This window comes from Poecilia reticulata, linkage group LG15, assembly GCF_000633615.1.
Source record: "Poecilia reticulata strain Guanapo linkage group LG15, Guppy_female_1.0+MT, whole genome shotgun sequence".
Taxonomy (NCBI): Eukaryota; Metazoa; Chordata; class Actinopteri; order Cyprinodontiformes; family Poeciliidae; genus Poecilia; species Poecilia reticulata.
In genome coordinates, this window is record NC_024345.1 from 4,424,161 (window position 1) to 4,445,307 (window position 21,147).

At 38.5% G+C, this 21,147-nt stretch overlaps 2 protein-coding genes across 5 annotated transcripts in view; one reads left to right on the forward strand and one right to left on the reverse strand.

Moving 5' to 3' along the window:
• The window catches only part of camkmt (calmodulin-lysine N-methyltransferase), a 111,555-nt gene extending 93,575 nt beyond the window's left edge, over positions 1-17,980 (reverse strand). The window contains exons 1-3 of the mRNA XM_008428730.2: positions 17,625-17,980; positions 16,321-16,499; positions 15,883-15,947 (exon numbers count right to left, since the gene is read on the reverse strand). Of these exons, the coding sequence (XP_008426952.1) occupies positions 15,883-15,947; positions 16,321-16,499; positions 17,625-17,783 (403 nt within the window). The 5' untranslated portion in view covers positions 17,784-17,980. The remainder of the gene's footprint in view (positions 1-15,882; positions 15,948-16,320; positions 16,500-17,624) is intronic.
• Positions 17,981-18,094: 114 nt separating this feature from the next.
• prepl (prolyl endopeptidase like) overlaps positions 18,095-21,147 on the forward strand; it is a 14,420-nt gene continuing 11,367 nt past the window's right edge. For 3 of the 4 annotated variants that reach the window (XR_535461.2, XR_535460.2, XM_008428731.2), the window contains exons 1-7: positions 18,097-18,431; positions 19,441-19,569; positions 19,767-19,833; positions 19,921-20,092; positions 20,180-20,268; positions 20,630-20,759; positions 20,835-21,051. Coding sequence is in view for 1 of the 4 variants with exons in the window: in XM_008428731.2 (XP_008426953.1) it covers positions 18,300-18,431; positions 19,441-19,569; positions 19,767-19,833; positions 19,921-20,092; positions 20,180-20,268; positions 20,630-20,759; positions 20,835-21,051 (936 nt within the window). In the remaining 3 variants the exon portion in view is untranslated. Of the gene's footprint in view, positions 18,432-19,440; positions 19,570-19,766; positions 19,834-19,920; positions 20,093-20,179; positions 20,269-20,629; positions 20,760-20,834; positions 21,052-21,147 lie in introns of all 4 variants that reach the window. The other variant, XR_535462.1, reaches the window with a different exon arrangement.

Here is a 21,147-nt window from a genome sequence, read left to right on the forward strand (position 1 = left end):
CTTCACAACTAAAAGGTGCTTTGGTTGCCAATGCCACAGATGATTTTCAGAGCACAGCTCCTGAATCTGTGACCAATTTTTTTGAACAAGGTCCATTCAGATACCATGTCTACAACCACCCTCGAAAACGGTGAGAAACGCTCTCAAAGGTGTTAGTCGAAGGGTCTCTTGCTAGATTTTTCTGATTTACCCTCATGACTCATTTGAGTTTGCTAGATCATTCTAGCAGCCTGCCTGGATCCAACTCACTAGCAGGTGGTGATCAGCCGACGCCTTTGACTCTCTTTTGACCCAACTGTCCAAAACAACATGGCAAGGTGTTTGTAATTTACAGAAATTAAATAACAAACCACTGCTCACATTTAGATCCTCTTGAGGGGACTCGATCATTGCCCGCATTGCACTGCAGTATACCAGAATCTCAGCAGAACCCCAAAGGCCAACCTTTTAAAGACATCATCCAAAGATTCAAAGAAGACCACAAAAACAGTCAAAACTTCCTCTTTTATGAATCAAAACCATAAAAAAAACAACCCTCCCACTCCTCCCAATCAATAAGAACATCAACACTGACGCTGAGCTAGGGGCTTGTGAGAGGGGCTGCTTGATGCATTGAAAACATGATTTTTCACTATTTTTCTTGAAGACCACAAAGACAATTTTGATTCCACTAAAGCCACCTTCCTTACTTTTCTCTTACCTTTCAAATAATCACAATGTCCTCTGCATTTTTACTGAGCATTGGGAACTTCAGGACAGAAAGAGGTGATCAAGTGTATTATTGGCAAATAATGGATAATATTACACCTCATCCATTACTGAATCTAAGCAGCTCATTGTTCTCATCTGAATTTGAGGTTCATATCTTGGTTGTAGTGAGTAGTTATTTAAACTACTGATTGAATAATTCACTACTTTTGTTAACTGTAGCTTAATAAGTACTTAATAAGGGATCCAGTGACAGAGTTTGCTTTGTTTCCTTGCTTTTTTTGAGATTGTGGAAAAATGTTCTTCAGTATCAACACTCTCGGGCTCAAAGGTTTAATGGTCCATTTTTACAGGATACCATGGGTTAAAACATGATTCAGCTAAACTCTAGAATAGTAGCTAGCAGTAAGTAGTAAAAAAAAAAGGCTTTATATATAAATGGCCATTATTTGCTAGGCTAGCAAGCCTCTCATCACACTTGCCCAGAAGCTACAGTCCAAATGAAATGATCATTTTAGCTATGTGTGTGTATGTGAGTCTTTCTCTCATCCACTTTCACTTTTTTATGTTTATCTTTATGACCTTGTCCTTTTTCCCCCATGGAGGTAAAGGACAAGGGTAGTAAAGAGGAGAAGTGGCAAGGGGAGAAGATAAGGGGGTTGATGGCCATGGCTGCTGGGGTTTTTCTGTGTGCTGGAGAGGAGCGCTGAAGAATACCAGGAAAAAAAAGAGAGCAAGAGAGACATACAGGGAGAGACAGGAACCTTTGGGCCATAGACCAAGTAGTCTCTTAAGTGATCTGATTGTTGTGCCTGAAAACATCAGTGACCAAATGCAGAATGGTTACTAATAATACATCCATTTAGCCTGACCCTACAAACGCACAAACAACTTGTAACGCACACACAGAACGGAAGCAACGACAGGGCAAATGCATATGTTTGCAACAAAACAAAGGTTGCTTTCCTGTCTCATATTGCCAAACAATAAAAAGAAAAATAAGTGGGACAGAAGGTAAATAAAAGCATAAAGAGAGATTGAGGAAATCCCGCCTGGGTCTGCTCATGTAATTTAGCAAACATGCAAAAGTAAATGACACTTATTTTCAATTGATCGGCTAAGCGCTCTGCTGTACACAGTATGGAAGTGTGTTGGCAGGATGAGAATGGGCTTTGAATGGCAATTATTGATCATCTTTAGGCCTATGGCCCACTTAGGGCACGCCATGGCTTTTCCCTCTTGCACACAGACACACAGAGTCACAAGTGGTAAAATATTCCAAAAACAGAATGAGTCAAAGTTAAAACAAATGGTCAAGGAATAAAAACTCATTTTAAAAACATGGAATAAGTCAGAAAAGAGAAAATCTGTTCATTAAAAGCTGACTATTATTTCACCCTATATGCTAATTGCGCTTTATGTTACAGAAATGTACTACTACTAGAACTTCTTTCATTTCAAACCAATTTTTGTTCTAACATCCAGGTCCCATTTTGACTATATTTTAATTAAACCACTATTTTAGGAGAAGTCTTTGGATAGCTTCGTTTTACAGCTTCAGTCAGACGTTTACATACACATTTTACATTTTTCTTTTCTTTACACCTAGTTTTAAAAAATTGAAACAAGTTTTAATTTAACGCATCAATGCCAAGTTATACTTTGACAAAACACATACATAACCCATACTGACATTTGATCAGCTGTCCTTTAGCAAACTTTACACACTTTTTGTAACCAGAATCAGGATTTGGTCATTATTTTTACTGGATATTTGAACACTTTTCTAGTCAGAAATGGTCCCATTTATTTAACATTACTGATTTTTTAGGATAAACCTGGCTTTTAAACATTAACACTTTAAGTATTGATGAGTTTTGCAGCCACTTCAGGCCTTTCGTTAAGTGGAAACGTCTTGGGAACCGAGTTGGCATCGGACAGGAATGAATCCTCAGCTGCAAAGCAGGCCGAGTCAGAGTCAAATGCCTTCTCGAAAAAAAAAAAGAAAGAAATGATGGTCAGGCGAGACCCTAATTTAGTCGAAGACAAAGTATGCCTGCATGAGTCACATTAAGGCATTGAAACTTAGGAACATTGTACCAACTAACAAGCATAGTGCTGGTAGCATCATGCTGAATGTTATTGGTGCTGCTGCAAAATGGATATATGAGTGTCAACATTAAGCTTCTGGACTGGCCGCGTAATCAACTACATTGAAAATGAATGACATATATCTCAAATGCAGGACACTTCCACATGTATTAATTAGACTTTTATGTTGTTCTGAGGCATCTTGTTTGGATCGCAACTCTAGAGCTGACCTCTGCCCCTTAAAAAAACGCAGATCTATCGTCATCTCTATTCTGACAAAGTGCTGGCACAATATCCATAGCGTTTCTCTGGGTTCAGTGTCCCACTTTGAAAAGGCAGAGCAGGACACGGCTATGATAACTCGGATGCTTGGAAACTGATGGGAGCACGCACAGAAACACACACAGCGCCAGCAGAGTTATAGGAAGACTTAGAGCACCCCCAGCTGGGGGACGGCGCCAGCAGAAAGAGACAGAAGAACATGCAGAGGCATCGCTACAAACAGAAGTTGGAGATCGAGCACATACAGTAATTTGTACTCATTACAAAGTGTACTATTTATTCATCCGCTCTGGCTCCCAGATTAGGCACTTCATACCTCTTATGTGTTTGTTATGTAGCTTATAGTGTTTGTCTAGTGCAGCTATAGCTGAGCAAATGTTTTCCCACACAGAGTCCAAACAAAGGCCAGGTGACATGCACACATCTAAACAAGCGCAAACACACACCATGAAAGAGGTGCAATTAGAGCATCCTACTCCAATTAACCAGCTCTTTAAACAAATCCACATTAGGCCCTCCATTGTGGCTGCGCTCGCAAAACAGCCACTTGGGGAAGCGGCATAAAAGCTTCGACTGTATTCCTCCTCGAGGACACGTGTGTTCGTGTGTGTGCGCGCGCGTGTGTGTGTGTGTGTGTGTGTGTGTTGATTGGTGGCGGTCACACACTGGTACAGGATCTGGGCTGTTGTGATTGCGATGAAAGATTGTGCAATCACTGGTGGGTGGAGAGAGCAAGAGGTAAGCTAAGAGGGAGGGAAGAAGAACAGCGCGGCTAGCAGAGAGCAACGAGGGAGGATGTTACCATCTGTATAAGTAAATTAAAACCTGTGAGCTGATACACTGCCGTGCTGGACTAAGCACGTCTTTTATACAATTACAGTGATGGTCAGGTGTGTTTACGACTGCAGCCTAAGAGGTGCATTTTTTGTATTTTCTGAAATTTGTTCCAGCATTGGAATCAACTTATCACATTTGATTAAATTATCACAAAAACATTGAACTTGTTCTCATTTTTTTTTTATATCACAACTACAAACTTGACTTTATTTATCTGGAATTCATGTAAAGTGTTGTAAAACGGTGAAATGAAAGCAAATGGTTCAAATCGTTTTTTTAAATTCTGCAAACGAAACTCGGCACGGTCAAGCTCGTTCAGATTGGATGGAAACACTGACGTTTTTAAGCTACATATTCTCTATGACACGAGGGCCAAATAATGTCAAGTTGAAAATGTTTTTAATCAAAATAGCAAAAACTACTTAGCTTTCATTCTTACTTGCTCAAATATTTACATGAAACAAGAAAATTGGTGTAATTCATGTGAAAAGAGGATCTGTAAATGACTGTAAATCTGAGACACTCAATATGTTGGGTTGATTATCTTTGCCTACTCGCAATATTACCAAATTAAAGTCATAATGTTCTGACTTTATTCATGTAACCCTTCTACTTTATTTTCAACTTTTATTTATTTTACTTTCTTAGCGTGGCCCTAATACTCTGCCGTAGTAGACCTTTATACAATCAGATTAAATTAAGAGCAAAAAATATGACTGAGAAAAGATTAATACACGTTTCAATGAAGTAGATCTTATAATGGCTTCTTTTTTGGGGGGAAATGTCACATAAGTGAAAATTGCACCCTAACATTGTTTTTCGAACTGGCTACATCAGCTGACTAACCAAATTTACGCCTCTGTTGAATTTTTGATGAGGACAACATATGTTCCACGCACTGCACTTTGGACAACCTATAAACCTCTCTATTGTAGTTCCTACATTAGTGTTGATGTCCAGCTGATAGGTGAACTTGTTCTCAAGTATTTTGCAAGCTCTCCACAAAGCCTTGATAATTACACACCACTTTGTGAGGATCTATCACATACAATCCAAATAAATATGTGAAATAGTTAAAGATTTATTAATACTATCCAATTCACAGCATGTAATTTACAACAGTAAATGAGAGCAGAACAGGTCGCTACACTGATTTATCACTTTTAACAGTACAATAATTATCTGCCAAAAAGGCACTGATTTATTTGTATGACCGCTATGGCATTAAAACATATAAAAATGAAAGTGATTAGCAAAACGCTGGCAGCCTTCTTTACCAATTATCTTTTAATCTAGCCGCTAATTTAGTCGCTGATTATTCCGTATATTCCCCCAACGATAACCTTATTCACAAAACGTCGAATGACTCTTATATTCCTCTCTGTGTTCATTATACATGTGAGCAACAGAGAAAGAGAGTCTATTTCAGCTTCAGTGGACAGGCACAAAGGCATGTGGCGCCATGGCCTGCTGTGGACAGATAGAGACACAGTAAGGAAAAAATGTGTGTGCCAATGGCTGCGTGTGCGGATACAAAGCAAAAAAAGAACCAAAAGTCAGAAGAGTTGCTTTGAAAATCTGAAATAAGATGAAAACCGAAAACAGATCATCAGTTTACTTGAGTATGCACTTTTTAGAGATGAGATACATAAACACCCAGATTGAATGTTTCAGGTTTTGGATGCCTTCTCCTCTTTCCCATAATAATAAATAGTCTAGTGTTATAAGGCAGTTTGCTTGAACAGCTTCGGTCTCTTCAGCTTGGAGCCCCAGAGAGACGCTACAGCAGTCAGCAGTTAGGACAGTTTCTCAGGGGGGCACTTGAAAATCAGTTAACTTTCCCCTCCGAGGCCTGCACTGGCTAACATTAGCATGTAGCACACCAATTACAGCCGACACCTAACATTAGCACAGCCTGCTGACAGTTAAAGGCCCCTGTGGGGCTATTTAAAGCCCCCAGTCAGGGAGAAACTGACAGAGTGAAGAAGTAGCGTTCAACAGTTTGTGCATTAAAGCCGTACAGCGAGTCACTAAGCAAGTTAATGGCTCTTTAGCTAAATAGCAAACACATTAGTCTTTCTGGAAAAGACGTGTTGACAGGCTGAAGGCTAACAAGCAACTGCTCCACTTCACTAGAAGGCGTTTTGACAAAATCTGCTAAAGAACTAATGATTCACAAGCACTTCAATGTTTTTTCTGAGATTTTCAGTAGTTACAACGATGTGTAAATACATTTTTACTGTACAGTGACCAGCAAAAAAGTACAAGGGGAACATATTGTTGGGCCCTTAATGTGATTGATCAACACAAAGGAGTGCATAACTGGGAATGAAAATGATACTTAGGTTTGATTTCTTCATAACAAAAATAAGAAACATATGGTGTAAATCACAGGTCTTTTTTAGTATGTCTCAAACAGAGACAGAAAATCAAAAGACTGAAATATTGGCCATTCTTCTTAGCAAAATCGCTTCAGCTCAGACTAAATGAAGAATGTTTGTGAGCAGCAGTTTTCAAGACTTAGCCACAAAATATAGACTTCAGTTAGATTTGAACTTTGACTAGGCCATTCCAGTACATAAATATGCTTTCATTGTAACACAATCTAAAAAAGTAATACTGAAATTTGCTACTGACTAAATGAGAGAAAAATCTAAATGGTATCAATGCATGTCTTGCTCTTGGCATCAAAAAAAGCTTTACTTATTGAAGATATGGACAAAAAAATGGAAGTTGTCCAATCAGACAGCTATCTAAGAAGCTGTGTGAACGTTCAAAGACTCTTTCTTTTAGATTCCTTAAAAAATAACTCTTAAATAAAATTCACTTAAAAAATAAATTTTTCAAAAAGTTGTGTTTTTTTGTTGTTTTGTTTGTTTGTTTAGTTTTTGGGGTGGGAATTTTTATCTCCAGAAACTGCAGTGATGCGAAGATGAAGTAGGAGTTATGAGTTTGGAAAGAAACCAAAGCCTGTTCCCATGTGGCCATGTAACCATTTAACATAGTGCTGCTTATTCCAAACAACACACTAATCACATTAATCATCTATTTGTGTTTAAACATCATTAGGGACCTTCACAAATAGATTTCCACATGCAGAAACAAGCACACTCAAGCACTTGTGGCTTGAGGTGCACTTGATGGGTACGAGTGGGAGGAGAGCCAAATTAGCCACCATACGCTAATCACCCTCTAATGGCAGCACACTGCACATATTCAAGTTTGTGTATAGATTTATTATATACACAAGAAGAAATCTAACTTCACATTCTATTATGCACATTGGTCTGACGAAATATAAGAACATCTAATATTAAGTGAAGACTCATCCAGTCTGAGGATGTTCTGCAGTGTCCTGAGTGTATGACTCAATACGATTTATAAGGCAGGATTTTGAGCATATATGCAGCACAGAGCAACTGCACACTAATCTCTTGCATTATAGAGCAGCAACACTGAAAGTGGTAATCATTATGACTACAGGAGATGACTCAGAGAAGCTGAAAGATTTTACACTAGGAGTAGGTTAAAAACCAGCAATCAAGACTAAACACTATAACTGCCAATATTAACAAGAGAGAAAATATGTTAAGTTATTTAGCTTTGAAATGATTATATTTGAGTCCTAATCTCAGTGAATTTTCCAAGAAAACACTTTTATGCTTTTTTTATTTTTTTAATAAAAACTAATGGTCGTTCACACCAAACGCGTTTCACGCATCTGGTTTGCATTCAAAGTCTAAGTGGAGGCGAGAGCCGCGGTGGGAGTGCGGCGAGGGCGCGGCGAGAGCGTGGCGAGAGCGTGGCGAGAGCGTGGCGAGAGAGCGTCAGACGCATCAAAATCACTCCAGCCTTTTTTTTCCGCTGTCGACCTATTTGTCGGACGCATCAAACGCTTTAAACACGACGCAACAGGCCTCCACATAGTCTTTGAATATAATCCAGACGGGCACCTTAGAGAGATAGAATGAGGAGCTCAAGATGAGTCCTTGTAAACATTTTGAATTTGTTTGCTTAAAGTAGAAAAACGCTACAACATCAAATCATGGAACCATGAAATCATGGCTCCATGAATTTTTTGTAAGAATTTTTTATAAGACCATGATTATACAAATGTAGGACCTCATTAAATGTAAATACAGACCCAGAAGGGAAAACTCTGGACGTAATTAAGATTTTCCAAGGTTTAATGTATCAGTTGATGTGTAAATAAATTAGTTTCACAATTCAACTCTATCAGAACAAACAGAAGGTCATTCACAGGCTGTTTTCTAGATTGTTCCACAGTTCAGTGGCGTTGTAGACTTCATAAACACTGTTTCTTTGTGCTTGTGTTGCATGGCTGGACTGTCCCGCCTAGCTGAGATTAGACACCATCTGAGACATTGCTAGGAGGGGTATATAAGAATCGGGCGACTTAAATGGAGAAAAATCCAATAATTATATCCGTCCAGAGGGAGGTAGCGCTTTTAGAGTAGGGGGTGACCTGTTATTACTCTCTCTTTTTCTTTCACTTCTCCCCCAAAAAATCTGAGGTGAAGGGGGTAACCTAAGAAAAGGGAAGAATGGAGTGCATTGAGATAAGAGTTATAGCTGAGCTTGCTGCTAAAGTATGCCCTTGTAATTAGCTGAGTATTAGCTGCGGTGACAATGCAAAAGCACTGGGAAGGGAAGCACCCTTTAACGCTCCACTCATTTCCTGAACTTAATCCTCACCGCTTACCGGTAATAGTGCACAACAGCGCACCCGCCTGAACACACACACACACACGCACACACACAACTCCTAGTCTGGTTCAAATTTAGATAATCAACTGGCCACTATTAAAGGAAAAGGACTCCTTAAGCAAAAGCTACACCCAGCAGCCCACCTTCAAACCCTTTTGTGCCCGGAGTCACAATAACAGTTAACCGCAGGGAACGTCGGCGTGCGCGTGCGTTTACATCTAGGTCTGCGTCTGCACATCATCATCAAGTTGTGCTTTGATGCAGGCTGAGTGTGGCAACTGTTTACTTCTCGGGTGTCAAGAAGCTTCTAGCAGCCAGCAGTACTTGAGGCAAGTCTTACTTTCTCATGGATAGAGAAGACAAAGCTAGAGAAGCAAAAATCAATTACTTTCAATTAAGTCAACCAGCGACTACTTCAGTGTGCCCTGGAGCCATTCAAGTCTTGCCTGCAATATTGTCAACCCCCACTACAACGCCACAAAGTGACACACACACAGTCACACACATCCACACACACGTTACAGTTAAAAAGCCACATCCACTTACTGTTTGACAGTCTTTTATGTTTAGTGGCAAAATTATAGACCGAGAAACAATTACTGTGGCAATGGCTAAAAATGTTCTCGAGTATTAGTGGGAGAATTTTTAATCTGTCATTTCTACCAAACTGTACATACAAAAGCAAATATTCAAAATGGCATTTATCCCTGCTTTGTTAAATCTACTTGGTTTATCTGAGATGTGTTGTGCAGACAATTTCTTATTGTTTTTTTTATTATTATTATTATTTAACAAGACATGAAAATGTTTCCCATGTCAAATTACCCACAACATGTTGAAATTGAACATTTAACTGATCACTTTATATCCATCTGTAGGTCTGTAGTTTAACAGAATTTAAACACACCAAGAAACCTGAACAGTAAGAGAAGACAATGACTGTCTCCCTACATTACAAGGGGAAACATTTTTAAAATGTTTCTTAGTATATTTTGAATATTTTAGAAATTCCAATAGATCAACCTGGCCTTTTTTTTTTTTCCTATCAATCTCTAATGTTCAGCACATTGTTCCAGCTGTGACTGGGTTGTCAATGTTAATGTTGATTATGATGACAATAAAATACGTAACGCACAACATTTCATGAACTCTGTAAGAAAATCTTATCACATATCGCAGTAGGCTAGCCCACAATATTATTATATGTGAAAAGCCAAAAAGGGTGTTTTCAGTGTTTTGTTTTGTTGTAACCTGCTTAGTCTGCTTTGGATCATCAATAGTTCAACATTTTAAATAGTAAGACTTGATAAACTTGAACTAGATTTTTCTAAACTGAACAGAAAATTTATTACCACATTTTTATTTTATTTTATTGGTGAAACAAAATAGTTATATTGGCATGTAGACACTCCACAAAAGCCAGTGCCTAATGTCTAGCTTCTGATTGTTACTAATTATATAACTATAACTGTTGTTTATTTTTTTTAAGAATACAGGACTGCCTTTCATAAATCCAGTGGTAAAAATCTAAAACATGTAGACGACGTAAACCTTAATTACATATTTTTTTATGATATGTGACACTTTATTTTCTTTGAGGATATAGTAAAAGGGCATTACGACCAACCACGCTTCAAAACCGCTTCCCCGAGAGAAGTCAGACTTAGACTAAATCAATTTGCACCAATTAAAAATCCTTTAACTCGATCGTTTATTTGAGAAATACTTGTCACAGTCGTGTTTTTTTATGAACACTGTTAGCTTCATCTTGTGTACATAATACCTTTTATCATTTCCTGAGCTAAATGTATTGTTAGATCCCTTCTGTAATATTCTCATTTAGTTCCTTACTGAATGCTAGATTACTTGACGAGCCAAATATTGAAAAATTAAGTACTTTGGTATTGAGGAGGAATAGCATTAAGTTTTCTGAAAGACTCACATTTGTATTGTTAGTAAAGTAAGGCAGATTGAGATGAAAATTATAGTTATATTTCATTGTGGTGTGACAAAGCAAGCAAAGCTCTGAAAAATATACTGACTTGGTGAGAAAGAAACACTAAATAATCAGCTCTGATGGGGGGAAAAAAGAGAGAACCACAGGTTCTTGAATAGACAATTGGGAGTAGTTTCAAAAAGCATGTGTGATATTGTCACATTGATTTCTCTCCACTAGTTTAAATCAAAATGGTAAGAGACACCTGAGCTCAGTCCAGAAGGCACCAATGGAGAGTGATTTCTATAGAAAGCATGTTATAAACAGCGCAGAGGGGGACCGCAAATCTTGTCATTGACACAACAGTCAGAGTGAGCTTGTGGCCGCATGTGTGTGTGCGTGCCTGCCAGCTTCCAGTCTAGCGCTATTGTCTAACAAGGTCTAATTAGCACTATGGCAAAATGAATTAGCATAATTATGCAAACAGGGCTGCGCTAAAGGCCTGGCACAAGGGAAGGCTACGGGGGGCACCTATTACAACACACACACACACACTTTAAATGTGCAAATATACACACACAGACACACATATATTCAGTAAAAAGACTCAACTATGGCGTATAGTAAACAGTCATAAACTGCTTTGGAAGAAAAAAAAAAACTACACATGCACATCCCTGCCTAGAATTATGACAAAAATGAATACGTGGAATTGATTTAATATCGATGTTATTGTTTCCACTTCTTTACAAATACATCCACCTGACAGAAACAGTCCCCATACCTCCACAAACATGAGATACACACAGAAAATGATCAGCTCCCCACCACGCTGCCTCACAACACTCAAGCAGTCAGGGCTTATAGTATTTACCAGCGGGAGTGATAGGTGAAGTCGGTGGGAGATAATAGGGATGACTGAGAGGCTGAAAGGCTGGTAGCCATTCGCACGATGACAGCTGTAGTGAAGAAGGCTCTATTAGGCTTCATTAGGATGCTGGGCTCCTGATTGCACACACACATATACACACACACACACACACACACGGCCAGGCTTTCATCACTTCACAGGACATTTGGGTGCGTTCACTTCCAGCAGATGTTTCTAATCATGGAGACTGCCACCCTTATATTACCCTGAACTTCAATCAAAAGTGCTGATTTATATGCAATTCTTCATCCAACAAGAAAGAAAAATGTATGTCTTCTTACGTATTCATCACTGGGAACGATGTATGAAGTGATCACCGGTTTGCAAAGCTAACATTTTAACAGTATTAGCATTTTAAAATTTCTCACACTTCTGTATGTTAGAAATTACATAGAGAAATTATTAGAAATTTCAAGAAATACAGAAATGAAATACATTTCATTGGCAATGCATATTTCCAATTACATGTCCGGTAGTTGTCCCTATTGTTGTGTGCAACCTGGAAGAGGGAGGTCAACGTTAAAATGGAAAGTACTACCAACAGCGTCCAAAAGAGAATGTACAGAAAATGTCAGAAATACAATATAAAGATTTGGTGAAAAATAATAACAGCCACAAGGGTTTAAAAAACAAAATAAATGATTAAATATAATCACAGCAAAAACCTATTTTGTTTTTCACGAGTAAATGTTTGATCAACGTTTGGTGACCATTCTTGGACACTGAACATTTAACTGGTGGGAACCTGGTGGGAACCCACACATACACAGGGGACAAACTGCAGACAAAGTCCTGATGCATCCATTCTTTTTAAACATTCATCTATTTTTGAAAGAGGAATTTAGAATAATCAAATAAACTCATTTTTGTGATTGTGTACCCAGCTAGCAAGGAACATTATCTATATATATATATTTCTTTTATTTATTTATTTATTTTTTTACTTTTAAATATCTGTATCCAACAGTGCCAAGTCTTATAAAAGAGCATTCTGTATATGATGATGATACCACTGCTGCTGTATGAATACCATGACAAATCTGTACACATTAGTTAGGACAGAAAGCCTTTATACTGCCACATCCCTAATGGGAACAAATGCTACCTTAAAGTGAAACACAAACCTGACAAATAACCTTACAGCCTATAAAGCCCTCTAATCAAAAACCCCTAGCAACGTCAACAAGCTCTAAGCCCTCTCAATCACACATGCACACATTCTGCCATGCATTCTTCGTCACTCCACCCTCAAGGGGCCCTGTATTGTATCCTTAAATCCTGACCCTTGGCAGGGAACAAGCATCTCTCCGAAAAAACCCAAATGGCGCTTGTACAAAGCAGACTAGCGATTACAAGACTCCACCGTCGGCTAAAGAGACCGGGAGGGTCAGGAGTTCAGAGTTCAAATAGCTGAAAGTGCTGAAGTCTAGTCTGACAGAGGTTTAGTCATTTATTAGCAAGACATAATGAGCTACAAATGTAACTTGCAGCCGAACAAACTGTGTGCAAGTTGGAGGGACGGGGTTATATATGTGAGTAAACACAGATGACCTGGCTGTGACACACACCTACGTTACCCCAGCAAATAGTCTAAGATTTCCTGGATTACAACTTAGTTTGTTAGAAAAAACAGTTACAGCCAATATTTACCACGAGGTTTCATTTACTCAACTATTTGCAGAAAGCGTATTACCTTTGTCATACCAAAACAAAGTTGTTGTTTTCATTTTTTTATTGCAACTTCTGATGCTCACACAAGCTCGTCATTTGGATTTACTCAGGACTATGATGCCGACCTCGAGATCAATTCCCCATTTCCTAAAATCCTAATTGAGCTGCCTTGCCCGCTCCTCCTCTGGTCTGGTGTTGAAACCATTGACTCCAGCTTATCTTTACTTTCAAGAAACAACATATTGTTCACGTACGTGCACACTTGTATAACAAACACAATAGCTGGAAAGAGGCTGTGGGGGCAGAGGGGTGTCACGCTGAGAGGGGGGGTAGCACTTTTAAGCTGAATCCACACATTTTGGATACGGTGGGTTAATCCGGCCAGGCTTTTTAGCCTGCTATTCAGGAGGACAAGGACCCCAAGGATTTGGGCTTGTCCTCACCTCAGGGGTAGGGGGATTATCAAGACAGCAGGAAAGGTGGAGAGAGTATAAGGTCAGGTGATGTGAAGGCGGGTTTATTAGCATGGAAGTAGTAGATTATTGCAGGTGGTGTGCCTTCTTGTATATCTGTGATAGGACAAATGTAAGTCAACGTGTGTGCTTTTAAATTTTGAAGGGCTTCTCTCCAACCCCCACCCCTAAAAATATACCCCAGAGCTCCGACAGGGTCACCTCTGGGCCTTTCAGAGCCTCCTCTCAACCAACCCTAATTGATCTCACGCATTACTAGTCCCAAACATGAGATGGAGAACAGGAGGGAGATGGCTGCCCCATTGTTTGAGGAGCAAGGTCCCTCTGCTAAAGGCTTCACACTCCTTACACACACACACACACACACACACACACTCATAAACACACATAGACACACGTTCCACCTATGGCATGCCCACCCACCTTCTCCCCCTATTCTCCTCTCCCTTCCTCTATGCTCTCATCTCCGGCTGTGCTAATCCATTGGCCAAGTCAGGAACTCTGTTACCCATCTGGCCAAGCATGACTCCAGCTGAGAGGGATGGAGGGAAAAATGAGGGTAGCGATGGGGAGGGATTGTAAATTGAGAAACAGGAATGTGAATGGGAGGGGGTGCAGTCATCAAGATGTTTAGTTTGAAACTGAGAAAGTCGTTTTTAGTATTACTTTGCATATATTAACAGCAGAAAGCAACATAAAGCACAATGAATGGGATAAAGGCCACTATGGTGGCACACAATGAAAAAAACAATTACTTTTTGCTTTTTACTCTTAAAAACCCAAGATTTTGTGAGAAAAAAAATTTGTCAATTACCCAAGAGTTCTGACAGCTAGGACAGGCTACATCCCTGGTAACTCTAAAATAAACTAGACACTACAGAAAATGAGCAATTGTTCAATAAGATAGACACATCCCACAGGTTCACACATTTTTCATTGTTTTGTTTCACACTTTTGAATTTCCCAGAGACTAACACCAACAGAAAGCTTCATAATATCATCTTTAAAGGCTATACCAACCACGGCTTTTAATGGAACAAGGTTATAAAACACAGTGGATGTACAGTTTAGGAAATGAGATGCTAAAAAAAATACAATAAAAATAAAATAATTTTAAAAATTTATCAGTGGAGTGATGACAATAAAAAAATAATAAAATGGCAATCTGATACGAAGAAATATACTGAAACCATTGGAAAGCTTTGTAAAGAGTTTTAAAATAAGTACATCTTAAGAATGATTACAAATTAAGAAACATACAAATTAAGAAAGAACTCACCTTTAAGTTAAGAGCATTAAGTCAATGGTGGAAAAAAAATCCTTGTTAAAAAAAATAATTTTCTGAAATCAAACAGAATTTATTATCTTCCTATGACAATTTGCTGGTTTGAACACAATGAATGAAGGATTTTTGGCCATTCCTGTTTGTATAATCTCTTTAGATTATCCTCAGTTCAAGGTCCTTATGATGTTTTCTCTTCAGCTCACCCTGGTGGGTTCCAGTGACTTTAAAAGGGACACAGGCCCACAGCATCACAGAACCTCCACTGTGCTTCATAGTGGAAATTAGATGCTTTTTCCTTATTCATACTTTGTTTTTTTTTACCAAATCTACCCAGCCTATTTGTGGTAAAAAAAAAAAAAATCTCCATCTTAATCTCATTTGACCAGAGTTCACAGTCGAAGGTCATTAGAGATTAGCACATTCCAAAACTCTACTTGTTTATGTTTTTGATGGTAGGACAAGAAAAAAAATGAACGCATACTGTTGACTCCTCCTCTCACACAACCTGCTGTCCTATCAAAGAAAGGCCACTAGAGCCAGAAAAAATAGAAGAGACAGCACTTCCTTTGAGATAAGAGTTTGATATTATATGTGTATTTAAAGTTTTTGAGGTTTGGTAAGAATAGCACATGTTTTTCCCCATTTAGTCTTAAGTTTTGTTTTTTAATCTAAAGCATCTGGAATTGGATGTACTTTCTTTGTAACATGTTGGCAATAACACATTCAGAAAAAATAAGTACCGACACTTTGACCAGCACACGATTCAGTCAGAATTATCAGCAGGCATGTGTTAATAGTAACAAAAGCAAAAGGCATAGAGGGTAACATTTTTTGCGCATTTCTGCTCTGCACAAATGCACAAAATGGGATTTTTTTGTGCATTTTGTGCATGCAGAACAAACACAGTGGCTTAATAGGGTTGTAAAAAAAATCTACTTACAGACATTGCCAGTGTTGTCAAAACTATTGAGCACTTCATTAACTTTGAGAGGTCCCAGGTTATCCCTAGAAATCCAAACACAGATAAACATGAAATAGTCTGCCCAGTACTCTATATTTTTTTCCATACATGTCCAGACCTGTGAAAAAACAATTATCTTGTTTTTAAATTTTTGTCTTTTGTGTTTTGGATAATAATATTTGGGATATTTTGTGGTAAACCAAACAACTTTGAGTTACTTTTGAAACAGGTACAGAACTCATTTTAGTACTATCATATAAAGTTTGGTTGGCTACACCTAACAACATATTCTAAATTGTAGAAACAGAAAAGCAAACCTCTTGGTCTTAAACATAAGACCAACACACCAGGAAAGTGTTTGTTACTGGTTATGGTAAAGTTGATGTTTTTTGTGAAATCTTAAAATGGTGTGCTCACCTGAGGAAGGCACCGTATTCAGGATAGTAGACACTTTTGTACTCCACCCACTGGACATCTGAGGTATCACAGTGTTCTTGTGCCGAGAGATTTTTCCTTCTGAAAAGGTCAAAGGTGGCAAACCTACGAACAGACACCTGTTTGACCTCAGGACTGTCTGTCTGCTTCTGACACAACACCTGTAAGAGAAATACAGCTGATCAACTTCAGTTTGCGCACGAAAACACATTTTTGTTTGTTTTTTCTTTACTATACCTTCTTAATAACTCTTGTCTCAACCTGCTTATATGATCTGTCATGTCTAAATGATCTTCTAATATTCCATGCATCTACTCTTTGGCTTTTGAATCAAATATAGCTCAACATCTTGACTATTTTATTTTTCTACATTATTTACATTGAATCTAATTGTTTTACTAGTGTCCTGGGTTTTTTTTTTTAACTACTATCACAGATTTTATTGTTGTAGAGGTGCTGCACTTTGAGGACCGTATTAGGTGTAAAGAGCTATTAAGATGATATTCACAAAGTTGACATTATCTGATAAGCAGAGGGCATGTCAAATCAAACTGAAAGATGATCAGTTTAGACTCATTTTTAGGTTACAACAGACAGGGCTCATGGATGTTTTCCATCTGCTTGAATTAAATCGGAGTTGTAGGTAATTTTTTTCCCTTAGAAATTCAGCATTTTAAACAATAAGCATTACTTTATCCATAATAACATTTATAATGTACCTCTGGGCAGATCTCACAAGAAGTGGATGAATAACTTTAAATTCGAGTCTCATAAGTTGCCGATAAATAAGGCCAAATCAACTTCTTTAAATATGTTGAATGGGGAACCATAGTTTGATTCATTTAGTTAAGGTGACTGACCAGCTCTACAATGGAATGGTTAGACCAAAGCATACTGATGTGTTAAGAGAGGCCCAGTCACTCTGCCCGTTCAATAAATCATTGATTAATTCCTCTCTGTTTGAATTTTTGAACATTTTCCATAATTTTCCTTCTACTCGAAATTATGCAAACCCATACTCTGTAGTATGTTGTGACAACATGTACAATCATTTTTACTGAATGTGAAAACATTTGATGTCAGTTGTAGTAGCACATAAAAGCGGTGTAGAAGGTCGTTATTCTAATTTATGAGCTTTTATTTTTACGATACTCATCTATAAACAATCAATTCACTTCAGCACAAACGTATCCAAACCCCTGCTTTCTGTAGATATTGTAAAAGCACAGTGTGTGCAGTTGAAAATGTGCTTTTGTTTCTATTTAAATTCAAATTCGTTCTTGTACCTGTCTCAGCAGAGTCCATCTCGCTCGACCTGCAGTAGCACCACAGGTTGCTTCCCTGGAGTTGTGGGAATTTGGGCCGCAAGAGTCCTCATCACTCTTATCCTTACAAGGCAAAGCCGACTGGGTCTTTTCTGAAGCGCCTGTGGAGCCTTTCTCCATCTTAACTGTTGAATACCCACTCGGATATATATGTAAACAAGTTCCGGGCTATAGAGCTGTCACAGTTATCAATGTCAATGCTGTCGAACGGTATTTAGAAAAGCATGGCTTATTTCAAAACTACAAAATCTACAAAAGCTCACAGACACGTCTTGACTCATACCACCTGGAACATGCTGCTTCCGTACACATTTGTCATTTCAGGCAGACTAATCAATAGCTGAAAACATCGCACTCGATTTTCAATTGAAACTGTTTGCAGCGCGTGAGCAAGCTTGATTGTTTTAGTCTGTTTTTTTCTGGCTGCGTCACCATGTCAGCTCTAGTCTGACAACGTTCTGTCGCTAACTTATAACAAATGTTAATTCATAACATAATTGTAAAAATTAACGCTTTAAATGCGCATATCCTTTCTTTTCAGCCTTGGAATATCAAATGCAGCTCTCTGGCTGTGATAGTGAGCGAATTAACTGAACGTAAACACTGCAATGGCTAATTATTAGTTCCGTGTTGGATATGAGAGTTTTACGTTCACTGCTGTGCTCCTCTGCTCCGCTACTCTGTGTTTTTCGTGTTCGTTTCTGGGACCGTATGGTTTCTAAACGGAAAGCATGGTTGTCCTTATCCGTCCAGCGTTGGTGCACTTCGGTAAGAATGTTCAGGGAACTTTAAAGTTCATGTTCACTGTTCGCTTGGTGTAAAGTTACCGAGTGCTCCATCATTCGGTTGTTTGAAGTCATTCATTATTCAAAGTGATACTTCTTTACCAAGTTGTTAAAACGAGTACTAAACCGAACAACAGATGGCTTGGGGCTGAAAGTGACGCCCCTTTTGGAGGTTACAGCCCTTTGCTAAAATTCTCACGCTTAAATTTTGCTTTCACCTGTTGTCATAATATATTTATAACGTGACAACGTTTAGCTGTCTAGGCTACAATCCTGTTTTTTATGGAAGAGTAACTAGAAGAAACCTGTCTTGTTTGCAGTTCACCAGAACCCACGTATTGGTCAAAATTGTCATGCAAAACTAGCATGACCCTGAACATCTCCATAAAAAATAAATCTGGTGGTGGCTGCATCATGCTTTGGGTCTGGCTTTAATTCACCAGGAACAGGAGCCAGAAACTGTTTACTTTTTGGCCTACATTCACAATGCTTTGTGCGATAGAAAACTAACACCGCTTCAACCATCTCCACAAAGAACCATCGTAGACTAGAATGCAGTGGACTGCTTAAGAAGGATGCTTTACTCTGAGTCTGTCCCATGAAATCCAAAGAAATTGTATTGAAGTTTATTATTGTTACAGTAATGTAAATCAGAAAGGGCACAAGGATTTAGGACTACTTTAAAGTATCTAAGAATTAAAGCATGATTTCATGCTGCTCATCTCCAGCCTAATGCATTTTAATAGATGATCACATTCACATTGTTTTGTTGAAATAAATATGTCCTTATTGGTTGTGCTTTTTTTAAATTCAGCAACATTAAAATAAATGAAAAAAATAAGAATTTTACTTAGTGAGTTTCACGTGTCTCTGTATCTTTTGCGATGAAAAGAAGATGTAATTAAGTCAAGGAGTGCCTTTAGGTTATTAATAGTGTAATGTCGCTCCCATCATTGATAAGTGTTTTTGTTTGGTATGAATTCTTACTTCAGGAAGCTTCTGGGTTGTCATCCGATCATCTGAGCTCTGGACCTGACAAATACCAGCAATTAAAGAAGCATTTTGTAAGGAAACTGAAGGCAACATACCACAGGTTCCACAGTATACCTGATTACTCCGTGGTAAGACAAGGTTCAGGGTTGTAATCATGTTGTTGTGGTTTACGTTGTAGTGTTTGGGTGATTAAACTGTTTCTGCATGGAGTTTCTCTCTGGGTACTCCGCCTTTCTCAAGTCGCCTAATCTGGATGTCAATAACTTTATAAATGAATAAAACTCCTTTTTACTCTTTCAACTTCCTGTGGTTTGTTCCGTTCCAGGTGTGCGGATGTCACCATGTGTACTTCATCAAAGCTGACGGCATCTACAGAACAGACAAAAGAGATCGTAAGCAATGAATGAACATATATTTTCATTGGCATAGAAATTACATTTACATAGACATTTATTCTTCCCCGTCCTCCATATTTTTAGGTACTGCAGAGCCTGAGCAGGTGTTAAATCTGGAACATGCATCGAGGGCAGAAAGGAGGACGAGAGCTAAGAGTGAAGGGAAGGTTCAGTGGACAATTCAGAGAATTCGTCTGTCTCCACATGAAAAGCATCTCGCTGCCACTCTGAAATGTTGTCACACAGAAGAGCTGAAGTAAATTAAACATGGAGGTGTGACTTATTCCAGAATGTTCACTGCCACACTGTAATTATTTCATATTTTTTTACTGTGATAATCAAGGTGTGTTGTTGTGAGACTTGGAGAGAGAAATATTTCCATTTTGCCCCCCCACTACATCCTTCTGGAGCTACAGAGCGTCTTCAGCTTTGGTAAATATTCGAAAATGTTTTAGAATAATTCAGCCGTGCCGAAGATTACAGAGTTAAAACAAAGTATACGTAATATGTAGTTGGAGTAAAAAATAAATACATCCTTTTTATAGCCAAGAATTGGAATCGTTTTCTGTTTTTAATTCATCTGTCCTATTTTACCATTTTGCCTTTATCTTTTTACTTCTGTTTTAGAAACTGGTGGAATCTGTAACATGTAACTTGTAAACTTAACGTCAGATTTAAAGGACAGAACAAGTTACCAATCAGATAATTTCAAGCACAGAAAACCTAAAATGAGTAGATGTAGAGATGCAGTTTGCATTGATCTTGACTTTTATGTTTACGTACATCTGTAAAGAGTGGGCGACGGATGATGTCCTGTTTTACACAACTCTGGAAGGCCTGAGCTCCAGCTCAGTGTTTCGCCTGGACCTCGCCTCCGAAGGCAGCGGCAAAGTAACGTCCGTGTACGAGGAAACTCAGCCTGAGTACGTGTTAGTGTAGCGTCTTTCTTCTGTGAAATAATCAACCAAGTAACCTAAACTGTACCTTCTTCCCCGCAGTGTGTTTGTGGAGGTCGCCCTGTCCAGAGACCGACAGATCCTCACCATTAACTGCAACAGTAGAACAAGTTCAGAGGTGATGCTGATTGATGTGACAAAGTCCCGTTTAGAGCCTTTTGTGATTCAGCCTCGTCAGCTGGACCTCCTCTATCATGTGGAGCACTGGAAAGGATCGCTCATTATACTGGCTAATACTGGGCCAGGACAGGAGTACCAGGTAGAGTTTCAACAGCAACTTATCAAAATGAATCTAAGAGAAAAAACTGAATATTTACAGTGATGCAAATTTATGTAAGACTTAAAAAAAAAATAT